A 17593-nucleotide genomic window follows, 5' to 3' on the forward strand; every position below is an offset into this window, starting at 1 on the left:
CTCCAGCCTTTTTCTACCCTATTAAGTTCTATTCTGCCATTACTTGGGACTGCGGGGTGCTGCCTCATACCCCACGGTGTCCCCCTACTCTTACAGACACCCCTCCCACACACACACATGCACACACACATCCATGATCTTCATCATTTTCCTCCTCCAGTCATCCTATTCCCACTTTTCTCCCCCCTCCCTCCCTCCTGTCTCTCGTCTTCACTTCAATTCCAGAGGTTGTGAACTGGATGAAAGAGAGATCAGCTGGATCAGATCTTTGAGTCCACTGCTTGTCCTTGTTGCAAAGCACGCCAAAACAAGCAGTAAAAGGGTTCTGCAGTTATTTCATTTAGTTCATGTCTTTTTCTGTTTACTCCTCCTCTTTCTCCCTTTATCTCTGACACCTTTTGACTTAGTTTTAGCAAAAATCAAGTTGTATCAGGACCCAGATTGTATACTTATGCATTACATAACAACCTGTCATCCAATTAAACATGGCTAACCAAGAAAACACTCTAACCTTGTTATATATTTTGTTTTCTAAACTGTCTTGCCCTGTTTGAGGTGAAAAGGTACTTTTAAGGGAAAAAGTAAAAAACAATCTCCAGGAAGTTGTTTTGACAGCTGTTTTTTCAAGATGGAGAACACCTGACAAAACTCCAAAGGTCCTTGTTTGTTGTCAAAGAATTTACATTATTTCTTTCCAAAGATATCTGAATTCAGAATACACATGCACAATACTTGGAGACTTTATGTAAAGCTAATTTTGTGTCTAATTGTTGTTAGAACCATCCTGATATCATCCACCTCTGGCTGTTCTGATCTGACCTCTCGGAGACTGGACATGGCACAAATAAAAAGAGGATCTAAATATGAGACTGACAGTGAAAATGACAAGTCACGTCTACATCATTCTCTTTCTTTTCCCTTTTCTAGCTGTTACATGTATTTTTTTTTTACATGAATGGGGGTGATAACGGGTGAAAATAAGTCTGAGGAAGCTGTCACCCGCAAGAGCTTCAGTGACAAACTGTAATTGCTATCTGACTGAAATGTCAGCTCAAGAGAAGAAAAGGAGAACATCTTTCGATGCAAATGAATCAAACATACTTTCACACCTTTCAGCCTCTTTCCAATATGAAAGTTGCAGGAGTTTTCTTCTGTGTGAGACCTGTCCCCCCCCCCTGCTTTGATCCCTTTACCTAAACTTATCTCCTCCTAAGACACACTTTTGGGATGGACAATATTAAAGAATATTCTATTCAATTCAATTCGATTTTAATTATATAGTGCCAAATCACAACAAAAGTCATCTCAGGGCACTTTTCACATAGAGCAGGCCTAGACCATACTCTTTAATATATAAGGGAGCATTTATATTTGTGTCTTAATTCATGATTCATTGCATTTAAAATGAAAAATGCAACCATTTAGGAGCTGTATTAAGAAAAATAAACGTTTTAATTGCAGTTTCCTTGCATGCTGAGACAGTTGCATCCTTACACACACACTCACACACAAACACTCTGACCTGGCATACTCTCAAATGTAATTCCCAAAGCCACCACTAAGAGGCGGTGTCAGCCTTCTACTTTGTCCCCTTTATGAGAAGCTTGCCTATATATTTTTTGGAGGTTAAAAAAGGAGAGCGAGAAGATTGATGCTTGGTTTGTCGATGCTGGTGCCTGTGTGACTGCATAGCGTAGGAGGGAAGGACTTTATAGTGCTATTTAAAATGGCTACTTTTAATGTCTCTTCCTTTTGGGGGGTGGTGGTGGGGGACTTTGCAGAAACTGAACGGCGTCAACAACACGTGAAAGCGTTATCAACTGTAAAACATCAGTGCAATTAAAACGAGAGGAGCGGGGGAGGAGTATTTCCCCCCTGTTTCAATCATTTCCAGTCCCCGTACCTGAGCGTGTCTCTCTTTCATGTAGTGCAGCCTGTATGGCATAACAGGAGCAGGTTTGACCCACAATTTTAGAGCCTGAATGTGTAAATGTGGGTTATACCTCACTGCTAAGCATGCATTTCTCATGTGCTTTTAATCCCATTGGTTTTCTTGCATGCTGATTTGATTATGACCAGGGCAACATGCACGCTTAAAAAGCTGCAGGCTGCTCTATTCGCCCCACGGGCTCCAGTATAGTACAGTACATTACCCTCGCTTTTCTTTAAATGTGTCTGAAACGAAGCTTTGAAACAGTCCGGATTAACTGATGTATCGCCTTTCTAAAAACAAACCGCCTCTGAATCATTCATTAATTCACATTTGGTTATTACAGTGCGGGTTTGTGTTTTATGGGCAGAGCAGCTCCTTCCTGTGTGGTAGGAAAGAGTTAATAACAACGGGCTAAACGTGATGAGTGAGGGGGACTCTGTGAAAAAAACAGCGAGCCAATCCGCGTCAAGATTAACACCTTGCGCAGCAGTGATTGGCCCACAGCCCGGTGTTGTCGTTTGGAGCTCAGGACCCACGTGGGGGCGCGGACACTCACTCGAGCTCTCATTGGCTGAGACCCCGCATTTAAGAACCGCCCGTGGAGGGTCTCACTGTATTATTGGCCACGCTGCCACAATCTGCCCCCCTCCTCCGCCTTGTTTTTCCGTCCGGGAGGAAACGGCCAGCCGCGCCGCCGCCGTCGTCGTTTCACATCTTTCACGAGGCGACATTCCACACCGATCCTCTTAACGGTACGAAAATACGAAATAAAACATGATTACTAAATATATTTAACTCAATGTCAACGTCTCTGTGCAAGGAGTTTCCCGTTATTTCGTTTTTATCGCCAATTTCCGAGACGTTTGCTCCTTCTGTTGCTTCATTTTCTCTTTATGAAGCAGCCAGGCGCTTCTCTCTCTCACACACTATACAAAGCACACACACACACACACACACACACACACACACACACACGCGTCCATGTTCATATGTGCAGCTTTGCAGTGACAGGACCGTTAACCTTTAATGAATTAATTATATTAGTAAAGATTAACAGGCAAGAGAGCTTAATCAAATTTGGTCTGTGAGAGTATAGCCTCTTGCATCATCTATCAATCTATCTATCTATCTATCTATCTATCTATCTATCTATCTAGTGAATATGCAGGTGCAGTTTAGAGGGAAATCCACGTATCAAAAATGCACAATCTTAGCGTTTCTAACACAGAGATGCAAAGTTATGCAGTATTATGACTGAAATGAACCAATGTAACAAACAAGGTTGTTAAAGATAATCTCAGCTCATCCCTGTCTTTAAACTGCAAGAGAGGAGATACAACAACATGGATTGCTACTAGTTGCATGGGATGGGATTCTGATACTTAGTTTAGTGGTCTTTTCCGCAACATTATTATTATTATTATTACTACTACACATATATGCATGACATTATCTTTCAAACAGGTCTTTAGGAAAATATTTTGCACTAAATATGAGTCTGTCTCAAAGTTGAATATTCAATTAGGTGCGATTAAGGCATATTTCCTTACGAAAAATGCAATACCCAGTGAGCGTATAAAAAGTGAGGCACCCTGGTCACATAAGAAGCTAACAAAATGCTGAATTACAAAATGGTGATTCTCAGAGCCAAAAACATTTGCGGTGTGTTCCTTCCAAAGAGTTTAAAAGCTTTGACATTGGCACTCTGGGAGCTGTGCTGGAAATTGCTGAATGCTAACAAAACAATTGTTCGAATAACTTTGTTCAAATGATGAGGTGTTCAGATTTTATTTTATGAAGTACAGTAACTCAGCTTTGAAAATCGACAGAAAACTCTCCAGTGTTTCAGAAAAATCTACGAAAACCTCCTTGGTTTGGCGGCAGCAGGACTTCCACTCTCTATTTAATGGCTCATTAGGATAAAAATGAAATGACAGACAAATGCTGCATTGAGTTTTTGCCACTAGGGGGCAGAAAAAACAATTGACAGATACCCCACTACCACAGGCCAATTCATGCTTTCCGTGTTCGACGTCCATGGACAGGTGTGGACTTGCACGCAGACCACTGTCGCACGCTTGATTCCGTACACATTTTTCAGAGAAGCGTTTCACATGTGCGCACTAGTAAACAGGATTGCAGCGTGAAAACTTTCCAGAGTTGTAAAATCCAATCTGTTTTACAAACCGCTGTGATCCGTTTTTCTGATCAGCCTTTAAATGTAATAATCTGTTACTCCAACCGGACTTGCTGGATCGTATTTCATTGTCTCACCGGTGCTTAAACAACACGCCCACACCAACACAGCCCCCAGGACTGTTTTCAGCTGAGGAGTTTCTGTATGTTGCTGAACAAGAAGAGAAAGTCGAAAACAATAAAGCAACAGTTTAATGAGAGCAGGAATACAGTACATATATACAGTAGATGTGACATTCATTCCTGTTTGCTTTTCTAGCACATGTGCAGTTGGCGCAGTTGCAACTTGTACAGGCCATGTGGTCACAAATTTTGGCCTGCGCCCAGACGTCCGCAGAGGGGTCCACACGGACTCTCGCGGACATGGGTGTATGATGACATTTACGCAGACACAAAGCATGAATTGGCCTTACCTCATCACAACTGTTTGCTAACATACATGTACAATTGCTAACGTGTGCAATTCCAGATCCAGCAGGCAGCATTTTTAGTCAAATTTCTGTCCATGTGAATGTAACTCCAACATCCACTCTGCTTTTAGGTCTACATTGGTCTTCATCATAGTCTCCACGGACTCCTGAGAAAAGAGACTGTCCCCTAAGAAAAACAACAGAATCAGTTGTTTCAGCAAGTGCCCCAAAAAGAAATTTGTTTATTTTCAAGTGTAAATGTAGTGATAATGACGGGACGTTATTAAAGAGTGACAAACACTGTGTAGGGAGGAGATCGGGGTGGATGGATGGGTCAACAAAACATCGGACTACGGTCCTTAAACTTTCACAGTCGTCATTTTAACCCAAACCACAATGTTTCTCTAACCTTAACAAAGTACTTATTTTAGCTCAAACGATGATCATTCTCTAAACCTAACCAAACCTTAACCACAGTGTTGTCACATCATAAAACATATTTATTTCTCAGCAGTGATTTGTAACGGTTTTGGAAGGCACAGAGAAGTATTGTTGTTCTGCCGATTACTGGCAGATCGGAAAACGTTCATGAGTGCATGCACCAACAATGTATTTTGACGTTTAATTTGCAGGACCTGAGAAAAATATCTGACTCTTAAGCTTTCCAAATGGGGTTTTTCACCAGTTACTCACTAACTTCGTCTGTCTGCTATTTTGTGCTGGGAAAGTAGCGTAAAGTTTAAGGAGGTCAAAACTCCAGCAACACTTAGCTATATATATTTTTTTTCCTTTTTGAATTCTTTTTCTTCATACCTAATTCATTTAAATGTTGTTTGTAATGTGTTTCACGATAACCCTGATGAAGGCCATAAGCCGAAAGGCATTGGTCTAACAATAAAGTTGTTCAACATAGGCCTACAAGTAGCGTAAAGTTTACTAGGGCTTTTGCTAAAAGTCCTAAATTGATAAGAGAGCACTTCCTTGTTTTATGAATAAAGCAGTACACAAGTTGAAGCAGCTCTCTGTCTATGTCTGACCAATCAACAACGGTCATCCCCCCAAAGTTCCTGTATTTTTGGAAAATCTACCCTGAGAGCAGGGACTTTTTGGGACTTTTTAATTTAGACCCTGGTTCCTCCAGTGGAAACACAGGTAGAGGAAGCGAGTTCCTCAAAAGGTTTCCAGGGGAAAGTTCCTTCAGTCGACTCAAGAAAGGCAGATAAATGGTCAAATATCACCAGCAACCATCAGGCTTATTTAAATCATGTTAAACCTTTGTCATTACATCCTGAACTTGCACAAGCATATTTGCTTTTCAACAATGAAGGGCAACTTCTCTTGAGATTGTGTCTTCGATGCAGCTGGAAATACTGCGTGAGCCTCACAGGCCAGCTACAGTGACTCTTTTTGGGATGTCTGCCTACAGAACATCCCCAAACCGTTCCTCCTCCTCTTGAATTGTTGAATAATGCTGCTAAATTCAGCTCAGACTGAATCTCCTGTCCATTCAGTTCACCTCAGAATCGAGATCAGTCAGCTTTTTCTCGCCTCATCCTATGCCGGAGCCGTGCTGCGGATTTAGCTTGCTTCTGATCCAGCAGCAGCAGGCACGGCGGCCCTCGCTGTGTGATGGCTGCAGGAGGGGAGCTGGGCCAGCGGGGAAGGGGGATACCCCCCGTGTGCGCTTGGCAATTGTTGTTGTGGCGATGGTGGCCGTAGTGGTGGTTACCAGGGAGATGGTGGTTGCTTGTCTGACCCGTCCCCCTTGTGCTGTCACCAGCGTTATTGATGCACGCCGCTACCCGGCATTGTGGGAGTGCAGGAGGGAGGGCGGAGAGGACAACGGTTAATGAGTTCAGGAGGAACAGGGACTCTCCCTGCTCCCGCTCTCCTTTCTCTGTTACTCTCTCTCACTCCCTCCCCCTCTCTGCTCACTCGCTCTCTCTCCTTCATTTCTCATGGGTGTCTGTCTTGTGCGAGTGTGCATTAAGAATGTGGGTCTCTCATGATCCATCATGGCAAAATGCACTTTCCCTCTTCGCACAAACACACACATGCTCACACACCTAAACGGCATACAGACGGTGCACTCACAAAAACATTTTCTCCCACACCTTAACGCGAACAGTGTAACTGACTCATTCGCAACCACTCCTTTCTCTCTCACTTACATACACACACACACACGCACACAGATGCTGCCCTGCTGTTATGCCTGAAGCAAGGAGAGCTAGCAAGATTAATAATGACCCCTGACTCCCCATAGACAGACCCAAATATACACAGTTTGGAGAGAGAGAAGGAAAGAGCCCAAGTAAAGAGAATGAAGGGAAGAACAAGGTGAGGCCAAATGGTGACTAAAAATACACAATTTAGAGACAAAGAGTGAGAAAAAATGTATACAGATTAGAAAGTGATAGAGATGAGGAAAGCAGAAGAAGAAGTGGGAGGCTAAACATGCAAAATTGGGTGAGAGGAGTAGTGATGAGTGATAAGAGAAAGTACATCTACAAACGGTCTCCATAGTGAAAACACTGACTGTGCATTTAGTTGTGAATAAGTAAAACTTAGCTTTTTGAAAACAATGATTTAAGCCTTGTTGGGGCCTGTGTGCAGTTACGAGGAGGGACCAAAAAAATTCCCAGAAGCCATCGATAGCATGGGATTAGGGTGTTGGTATTGGATTTGCTGCTGGGTAGCATATTCCTACAGCTTGGTGAAACTGAAATTGGGACTGAAAAGGAGAAGATTCACCACCATTACAGTTTTTTCCTAACAATTCCAGGAAATTTTGGGTCCCCTCTTGTACAATTTAGGAGTACTCCATCGATTTAGCATTGCCCTTCCATAAATTTGGCGGGCTTGCGAGAGACAGATTACAGTAGATTACAGAGTGGTCAAAATTGAGGCAGCAGAGGCCAATATATCTAATCACTAGTATGCTCAAAAAATGATGAATCCTACAATTCCCATAATGCAACTTGATTGTCTTATTCATTCAACTGTCCTTTTTTTGGTAAATGCTTGTCTTTCAAACTCCATGCCCCCAGTATGTAACGTAGGCTGTCTTTTAAATATTAGTTTCTTTAAAACTTTAGAAAGCTCCAGAGCCATTGAAGAACATGACGAGTAAACTCTTTCATGTGTAAAATCAGTGGTGTGTCCCTTTCAGAAGAAGAAGAGATTTAGCCATTTTTCTGTTTTCAAGTGTGTCAGTGTGAACCTGAAAACGCTCATGCGGACAGATGTCGTTTTCACATTTAAACAGCATTTTCAAAATTAGTTGTTCAGTGTGAATGTTGTCTGAAGAGAGTGAGAGTGAAAATATTTACTTTGAAAGTGTGTTACTACTGCTTGCTTTCGACACAGCACTTTGCACATCCTTTTCGTCTCTCTGAGTTACATACACATGGGGGAGCTGCCCATTGGTCCAAAGGCCCATTATTCTGAAACCCCAATAGTTCAAAAAATGTCCCATTGGACTGAAAGCCCATTAATCCGAGGGCCTGTTACCCCAAAAACAAACGTCCATTGCTCCGAAGGCTCTGAAGGGTATTGGACACACTGCCATTATTTATGGTTAGGCGTTCTACCTCTGTCGTCTTTTGGGTTAGGGTTAGGGTTGGGGTTAGTATGCATTAAATGCTCTAAAAAGCAAGCATTTTGTAAACGGTACCTTCGTGTTTGCATGTCAAAATACACGAAGATATTAAGGGCAAAAACTCCAGGGAGAGTGTGTATTTTTGGAGCAAAAAGCCTTTGGAGCAATGGGCTTTCGTTTTTGGGATAATAGGCCGTAGGACTAATGGGCTTTTGGTCCAATGGGAAGTTTTTCAAACTATAAGGGTTTTGGAATAATGGGCCGTTGGACCAATGGCATGGCACTCATACGTGCACTCACATACACGGGTATATATGCATGTATGCATGGGCACACAAAAACACTCACAGATAACAGCAAATATGCCGACAAATACACAAACAGGTGCACATACACACGCAAAAACACTCTCTCTCTCTCTCTCACACACACACACACACACACACACACACAGAAGCACCAGCATGGATTAATGTGTTTTGCTCAAATATTGCATTTATTACTGTTGGAGGCCTTTTGTGATGAGGGCATTTTTCAGGTTGCTAACCATTATTCCCTCTAGGCCCTGGGCTCCTCAAAGGAAAGCTTGTGTGTGTTTGTGTGTGTCAGTGAGAGACTTACCCAACCTTATGGTTATGGTTATGGTCTAACCAAGTAGTCAGGTTTTTTCCCCCAATTCTTCAGGGGATTCACATCGCCATTTCTGACTGTACTTAATGCTTCCTCCCCATTTGTCAACACAAGCCTAAGCAGCTCCAAGCCTGTTTTTTTTGTACCTCTATCATACCTTGAAATATTGCTGAGTGTGCTGTATCCATCATCATATAAAAACTATGTGGGAACAGAAAAAGACAAACAAGTGAACAGTACCCCATCACTTGTCTCTGTCCTGATGTTCTTCTCTCTTTTCCCCCACCAGTGTATTAAAATGTGTTTACACAGTACTCGGATCAGCTACAGCACAAATTACATGCACATAGAGATATAAACTCAAACCAGACGGCGTTGCTCCTGCTCTGAATAATGGTTGGTGTTTGGTTCCGTTTTCATGGGTTTGACTCTGCCATCGCCTCAAGAATAAATTAATTCATCAGTTTATTCTTGGCTTTGTTTGTTTGCCGAGGAACATTTTTTTCTCCAGCCAGTGGTTTAATGTGTGACATTGACACAATAATTAATTGAAATCTGTCTGGGGATAGACTGTGTGATAGGGAGAAAGCCATGTCGGCATTATCAGAAGGCTGTCTTTCACATCTAAAACCTCATGCCATGCCACAATATGTCTGTCTAAAATTATAAGCCTTTTCATATGTTTCAGTAAATTGTCTGATTACAAGTCTAAAGCTAAAGTCTCATTCAGGGGTGGTCAGGTTTGCACAAGACTTAATCTTCCAGGAGAGTGTGCTTGCATGTATGTGATTGGCCAACGCAGCATCTTGCCAGATGACATGAAGTCAACAAAGACATTGCCCCTGCTCCCCAATATTACTCTATCATAACTGAGACTCTTATTTCAAGGTAAGGGGTAAAAGTCAGAGGTTAAAGTTTGATGGAAATATTTAAATATTGCTGTATCACAGATGTACATACATATACGAATATATCACAGGTAATATCAACATGTATTTGTCCATGTTCAAATAACTTTTATACAATAAACAAAAACAGAAATGTACCAATAACATAATGACCGGTGATTCATGCAGTTTCAAGGGAGTACCTAATTTTTTCCAGCAACTCTGCCCAGCAAGTAATGCTTTGAGGTTTTGATGCTTTTGACCTTGCACAAGCTCTAGTTGGGCAATCTCTCTCTATGACAAGAGCCATTCTTTTATCAATAACGAATATGGAGGTTTTCAGCGACAACCACCTTCCTTTTAGCTGCAGTGAGCCAAGATCAGAGCTAATGTCCATCTGAATGCAGCCTCAGTTAAATGTATTAGCATGCTAACATTTAGCAATTAGCAATAAAAACAACACAGCTGAGGCAGATGGGAATGTTGTTTTGCAGGTATTTGGTCATAAACAAAAGTATTGGAGAAATTAAAGTTTTGTTCGAGACATCGAACTCAAAACCACAATTGTCAAATTCATGTTTGCACTAGAGAAAAAGTTAGGGAACACCAAAGTCTTTAGGACTTCGTCTGGGAACATGAATGTGAACAAAATTTTGTTACAATTCATAGAGGGGATGTTTAGATACTTCTGGATTGGGGAAAACTATGACCTGTGGTTGGCTCTAGAGGTCAGGGGATCTACAGGTTTCATCCTCTCTGGATCATGAATGTCTGTACCAAATTGCATGGCAATCCATCCAATAGAAGTTGAAATATTTTATCTGGACCAAAGTTGACAACCGACACACCAACAGACCATAGAGCCACGTGACTAGCATGGCTAAAAAAAAATGTGTTACTTGCATGAAAGTAAATGTCATCACTTCTGTTTTGATATAGTACAAAGAGGTTAGGCCATCACCAATGATCAACAGCAACAGGGGTTATGACCCCCCCCCCATGAACAACCGCCGGCTATAATGTGTCCAAGGTTCCATGTTTATGTCATGACAATTGAGCTATCTCCATCAGCAGATAAAGATTAGATTATGAAGATTATGCTCCAATTGTGCAGCAATTTGTTCCATTAATACTAAAAGTTAATACTGAAGTTGTTTGGATGAGCAGTTCTCGAGAAATATATAAAAATACCTCAAATATTGCTCTAAAAATGTTGATTTTCTTCTTCTTCTGCCTGTGGAGTCAATGAATGGAAAAAAGGACAGTGCCATTGCGACACACATTGTGATCGGAGGTGGGATTACATCCTTAGTATTAAAGACTTGAAAACGTTTAATTGACTTAGTTCTGCCATTGAACTGTGTAATGTTACTGATAAAGAAACTCGGCATGTATATTCAAGACTTAAAGCTTGACGTCTCAGGCACGTTCAGAAACATAAAAAAAACCCTCATAAACAACGTTGCTTCTGCATTGTCTTCTGCATGTGGATTCAACAAGCAGAAATACGGACAGCACCAGTCTGCCATTGCAACCCTCATTGTGGTCGGAGGTGGGATTACATCTGTAGTGTTAAGAACTACCATAGAGAATGAATTGAAAAAGTTTAGGGAGTTAAACTCTATTCCCGTTCCTCACACACGGGAACTTTGTATGTATGTTCAAGACATGGTGCAGAATGTCTCAGGCACGTTTTAAACAGGCACTACAGTTCATCCAATCAACTTAAGCTCAACTCAAAATTGTAGTCTCCAGATAGCCTGCATATGAGGCGTTTAGGGGAGGGGCATAACTCTCTCTAGGTACTGAGAGATAGGCCTGTTCCGCACATTTTGAACAGGCACTACACTAGTTTGAACAAAGCCTAAATGACCAAATTGCTTGCCACTGTTTCTGCTATGTACAGTAGGTTACTACTGTATATAACTGCCGCTGTATTGTACACATACAATAACATGTATAAATCATCAAGACTGTTCTGTTCAAAGTGAATTGCAGAGTGATGATTGAGATTCCTTTGTAAATATGAGACGAAAGTGTCCTTGAACACAATAAAAACTGCAAATCACAGCTGTTGTGTTGCTGCTGGTGCGTTCTCTAAATGTTTTTTATATTTTTTGCTTTCACTGAAGGGTTAGATGATCTTCTAAGGGTTGAGAAGATAAAAAATAAGCCATAAATTTAAGAATAAGACACATTTTCGAAGAAGTTGATGTTTTGATAATACAAGAGTCCTTGTGAGGTTTTTAATAGTAGCATGAGCCCAACCTACAGGTGCATCTGTCACAAAAGCTACAAAATTCTTTCATGCATTAATTTAATGGATGAGAGGGCCAATAGTTAAAGTGGTTGGAAGTCAATGCTCAGCAAAAAGGATAGAAAAAGATAAGATTTACTGTTACAGGAAAGTGGATAAACATCCTAGAAATACTGTCAGAAATGACCGAAGAATTTAATCAACCTCTTGACCCCTCCATGACTTTGTGTCAGCCATCACTGTGCAGCGTGAGCATCACAAAGCTGGTATTCAAGGTAGCCATTCAGAAATTGCCCATTACCAAGGCCAGTGCACAAAGATGCAGTTGGTGTTAGTAGCACAAAACCTAGAGCCCTGAGCAATGGACAGAAGTACGATGATCTAATGAGCTGTCTTCATGTTTCTCCAGGTGAAATGAGAGTCTGCAAGGTCCGATGGGTCGTTTGTATGGCTTTATAAGAGCTGAACAATATGAGGCCGTTTTAGTGCATGATTTCCCCATATTCCAAGATGACGATGCACACTGCTAGAGAATTGAAGAGTGGTTTCATAAGCTCCAAAATGTCAGTCACCATCTACCAGTTCTAAACAACACTGACCCTTTGTGGGAGGTAGTGAAGAAATTAACCCTCGTCGTCTCTCAAAGAACTGGGGGCTTTTTCATCTTGCAAAAAAAAAAAAAAGTCCAAAATCAAACTACACACTGCGTAGCCTTGTAGAGCAAAGCTTGAAGGAGGACTAATACTGTTGTCAAGGAAAATGACACAAAGGGTGGAATAAATGAATATCCTGTTTTCAGTAAGAAGTAGAACCATCCAGCCTCTGGTACATTTTGACTGATGCAAATCCTCAATGCCATTTTGTGGTATTTTGGACCAAAAAATAAAATTAAAAGTAAAATGATCTTGTCTCTAATTACATCTTTTGATCAAAAGCATTGCTCTCTACTTTGGTGCTAAAAGTGTAATTATTTTTTGTAGTTTATCTTCTTATCTATCTAAATTGAGTTCAGGTCTTTCACTCCATTTAATAGACCTTAAAGTTTATCATTATATTTCATAGATAACTTCTTACAAATTAAATCAAAATGTAGGAAAATAATGTCAAATTAGTCCATTTCAGTGTATGTCCTTGGGGGTAAAAACACTGCACATCTGCTAAAAGATATTAAAGTGTATCCTGTGTAAAGAGGTACGTGATGTTTCTTTAACAGGAAGAAGAAATAGGGTTTTTTTGTTCAGAGGTTGGAGTAAAAATAAATCGAAACACAGGAAATGTCGGATGTTGGTGACAGCATCATGTATTTTTGTTTTGTATGTCCACACCACACCCTTTAAGCATGGTTGTTATATACACGTCTGATTCTCCCATATGAGTTTTTCAACTTTGAAAACTATTTAGAAGCATGTAAACGATACATACTGTTCCAAATCGTATGATCAGTGTGGTAAATTCAGCTCTTTTGGTTCAGTATTGATAGTCTACCAGCGTGCAAAGTTTAGTGAGTAATGGTAACTGAGGATGGGAGGGGGCGGGGAATGTGAATGAGGCAAAGCCGCCACACCTGCATCATCAAACAACAGCAACAAACCTGCTGCGTTGTGTTCACGATCACGGACAAGTGCGCACTACTATCTAAGATGTAAGTGTGATATTAATGTGATTCATTATTAATTTTGATGTTTGTAACATGATTTTACAGTCCTGCTCGATCTTTAAGATAAGTTACCATAAACAACAAGTTTAAATCTTAATTGAGCTGTGTATTTACTTTGTAGCGTAATGTTATGGACAAAAGAAAAGTGCTTGACCAAAGATAAAGTTTTATGTGAAAATACTTGTTGTATGCTGCCAGTTTTGAACAGTCTATATTTAATCTTAAGCAGTGTACTTCCTTTGTAAATGAGTGAAATCCTTTCCTTGTTTTATCGTTATTTAATATTACCATTTTTAATTTCTGGATGCCAATTCATAATTATTTAACCCAAAATGCTAAAATATAAGCTGTCTTGACTGTGAGTGTATATTGTTCCCTTCAAGACCCTTTTTTTTTTTTTTTTTTTTTTAATTTTGTTGAAGCACCAATGGGAGTGAGAGCAGCTGCAAGTGTATTTTGGACTTCTTTCCTGGTGCTGTTTCCTGTGGCAGGTACACATCACATCACATCATTGCTGTTATTTCTAGAAATCACCTCATGGTCCCAAGTATATTAATAAAGCAACATAGTAACTAACAAAACATGTAATCCCTGTACACTTTGTGGTTGTTTCTTTTTATTTCAGTGCAACAATCATCAATCCGATGTGTGACCTACAACCGTACAATGTGTGCCTTAAAGGGCTCATCTGTAGAGTTTCCCTGCTCCTATCCCAATAATGTTGAGATGATCTGGATGTCGAGATGGTCCAGACAATCCACAGAATTGCATTCTGTCTCAAAAACAAACCCCCTGAAACAGATGCCAGTTTATTCATTTCAAAATAAACATGGAAACAATAACTGCACACTGAAACTCGAAGACCTAAAAGAGAGTGACACATCCGTTTACTTTTTTAAATACTCTTTTAGAGATGTTGCAGGGGTCAACATGACGTGTGAAGGTACCCCTGGTGTGAGACTCCATGTTTTTGCATCTTCTGTGAGGATCCAGCTGGACAAGATTGTTAGGGGGCAGAAAGTGCCAGTTGCAAATTGGACAGTGATGGAGGGTCAGAAGATAATGCTGACTTGTGTCCCCACCTGCAATGCAAATCTGAACTCCAACCCAGACTACATCTGGTACAAGAACAGACTGCAATTAAATGGCAGTCGAGTAAACTTGACCTTCCTGTCTTTGGATCCAATCAGAAATGAGGATAAGGGCAGTTATGTCTGTGCCATGATTGGCTACGAAAACTTTTCCTCATCTTCTGTCGATCTCAGAGTCGAAAGAAGTCCCAGAAACACTGTGGTGTTGGCTGACGTTGGATCAAAAAAGGACAGCGAAGAAAATCTGACACATAGCTCTGATGTTCACAACTCCACAGCCCAAAAACCCAAGAACTGCCAAACACCCAAAGACAAAAGCATGTTTACCTTCTCTATAATGCTTGTAGTGAGTATTTGCGTTGGGTTGGTTATTGGAATAATGGTGGCTATACTAGTCCTCACAATAAAGAGAAAGAAGAAGAGAAGAACGTGTGTTGGTTCAGTCCCAGAGCCTCCTGACCTCTGCAGTGACTCCTACATGGCTCTGGATATCACCTCCATGTCGGCTGAATATGATGCACTGGACACAGTGAATAGCTGCTTGGTTTCTGATAAAGACAGCACTATTTATGAGAACTTACCAAACACCAACCTGGAAACTATTGAGATGAGAGAGAGAAAGATGTTTTAAAGTCGCATACCACTGGTTTTGCATGTTTGCCCATCAAGCACAAACTGTTTAAACTTTATATTAGGGATGTGCAGAGGGCTCAGTGTTTGTATCTGTATTTGTTGAGGCAGCAACATTATTTGTATTTGTATTTGAATAAAAATGTTTAAAAGCTGTTTATGTTTTTATTATTTGTTTTAATTTTAAAAAATGATAGTGTTACAATAAGTGTTCATGAATAAGCTACCTTACGAAGGAGGTCCCCACACTGGGTCTCGAACTGGAGTCTCCCAGATTATAGACAACTGTGCTGACTACTGAGCTAAAACTTTTCTCATCACTTCATTGCAGACAGATCTCTACCTATTTATACACCCATAACACAGACACAGAGACAGTACTCCGTGTAATGTGTAGGGAGGAACTTCAAAGGTGATTCTTGCTTTGCACTTTTCATTTATTGCCTATTTTTTACAACCTAAGTTTGTGGAAAGAAGTGGAACAACAGGTTATGGAGAGTCCCTTGGGAACACTTCACGTGTATCAGTAGCTCAGCTTTATCTCTGGGGAACACCCCTAACTCTGGGAGTGATGTCCAAATTAGGAAATGTGCGTCATGTAGCAGGTGGATGTGACTCCCCTCGTTGAGACCTGCTGATAGACATAACAGTGTAGCAGAGGAGAGAGACTGAGATAGTGATGTAACTGACCTGCGTGCTGGTATTTGACATGTTTTTTTCTTCTTCCCGGAAACAAATCATTTTTAAAATATTTGTATGAAACAAATATTCGTAAAAAAAACAACTATTTGTGCTTTGCCAAATGACGTGTTTGTATTCGGGCACACCCCTACTTTACATTTGTGCCATTTTTCACAGTGTATCATAAGGTTGTAGATTGATATCAATTTTGCAATAGCATATGCCAACGCTAAAAGGAATGTGACAATGGCAGCAGTTATGCATTGAATTAGTAGTGTTAAAACTAAGAGGGTGAACATGTTAAACATTATAGCCAACCTGCGTTGCTTCAACATGTTAGCATGGTCACTGTGAGCATGTTTGCATGCTGACATAAGCATTTAGCTCAAAGTACCGCTGCATCTAAACAGTCTCACAGAGCTGCTAACATATTTTTGTGATTTTAACCAAACGTGTCTCATCAAAGTTGTTTTACTTTTCCAAACACTTTTAGCCAACTTTTTCATGTAACAAATGTGAAATGAACGGATTTCAGATATCCTGCCCATTTCATGACATTTTATGAGAGTGTTTTGCATGACAAGAGAAAGAAAATGGCTGAAAAGTGTCCCACACTTTGTCAGTACTTCATCACTGTGTATATTATCTTATATTATTTTAAGAGAGTGTAAGACTGTTCACAAGATACACAAACCTTTGAACAAGATTAGGATCTGCCAACATGAAAAGGGTGTGTCTAACTGCCAAAACACATAATTTTCTTTTACCAACATGTCATCACCCTTTCCCTCTCTGTTTTTGTGTGTAGGTGTGTGTATGCGTTTTGGTGTTTCTCAGTACCTGCATGCACCATCCGCTGTGTGTACATGCTCAGTAGCTCCAGCTAATGACATAAGTAAGCAGACATGTTCAACAACATATTGGTGCATGTAAACATTGTACGGTGCAGCACACCCCTCTCTCCCTCCCTCTTCCTCCATGCTTTTATCTCCCCTCTTATCTCCTGGCCTCTAAATCTGCTCATCCATCGCTCCCTGCCTCTTCTGTCTCTACTCGCCTCTATCTGTTTATCTGTCTCTCTTCCCCGGGCATTCAAATCCTACCCCCGCTGTGCTTTTCTTTCCTCTTCTCTCTCTTTATTATAATTGTCCCTCTCTTTTCCTTCTCTGGATTCAAACACCTCCACTGATATTATTTATTTCTCCCTGCAACTCCATCCGTCTCACGGTCTGCCTGCCTTTCCAGCCATTCATCCACCATTACTCTGTTGCTGATGTGGCGTGATGGAGGAAGTAAATAAACAGAGTCAAAGGCAGGAATCCTAAAAGATCTTGTCTTTGCATGAATGACGGTAATTCATCACTACCTTGTCTCTCCCTCCCTATTTCTTCTGCGTACAGGAGAAGATTTATCTCTAATTGTAATAGTGAGTCAGGTGATCGAGCAGGGAGGGGGTGAGGGTTAGTGGGAGAGAGGGAATTATTAAATGTCACCACCAGTTTGATGACACTAGGGGCTGAGATGCCATCTTTTGTTTGGGGCTTAGACTTACAGTTTGCTGCTGGTCAGATGGAAGCGTGTGCTTTATTGACAGGTATTCTCATTTTTACTTTTCCTCCT

General features: G+C 40.8%; 1 protein-coding gene across 3 annotated transcripts; it reads left to right on the plus strand.

Annotated features, from left to right (window-relative positions):
• Positions 1-8765: 8765 nt before the first annotated feature.
• Positions 8766-15399, plus strand: LOC122971821. 3 transcript variants are annotated; one of them, XM_044338568.1, is made up of 4 exons: positions 8766-9658; positions 12324-13556; positions 13994-14062; positions 14197-15399. In XM_044338568.1, the coding sequence occupies exons 3-4, from the start codon at positions 13999-14001 to the stop codon at positions 15291-15293; spliced, it is 1161 nt and encodes a 386-aa protein (XP_044194503.1). In that variant the 5' UTR covers positions 8766-9658; positions 12324-13556; positions 13994-13998; the 3' UTR covers positions 15294-15399. The 3 variants fall into 3 exon arrangements, with proteins under 3 accessions (XP_044194503.1, XP_044194501.1, XP_044194502.1); XM_044338566.1 differs by lacking the exon at positions 8766-9658 and having other exon boundaries at positions 10045-13556; XM_044338567.1 differs by lacking the exon at positions 8766-9658 and having other exon boundaries at positions 10045-14062.
• The last annotated feature ends 2194 nt before the right edge of the window (positions 15400-17593 follow it).

This window comes from Thunnus albacares, chromosome 20, assembly GCF_914725855.1.
Source record: "Thunnus albacares chromosome 20, fThuAlb1.1, whole genome shotgun sequence".
Classification (NCBI taxonomy): Eukaryota; Metazoa; Chordata; class Actinopteri; order Scombriformes; family Scombridae; genus Thunnus; species Thunnus albacares.

Bases quoted from the DNA above. Each gene is read 5' to 3' on its own strand.
- LOC122971821 (XM_044338568.1), top strand. From the start codon at position 13,999: ATGGGAGTGAGAGCAGCTGCAAGTGTATTTTGGACTTCTTTCCTGGTG. The intron at 14,063-14,196 runs GTACACATCACA...TTTTTATTTCAG, and splicing joins GGTGCTGTTTCCTGTGGCAG to TGCAACAATCATCAATCCGA.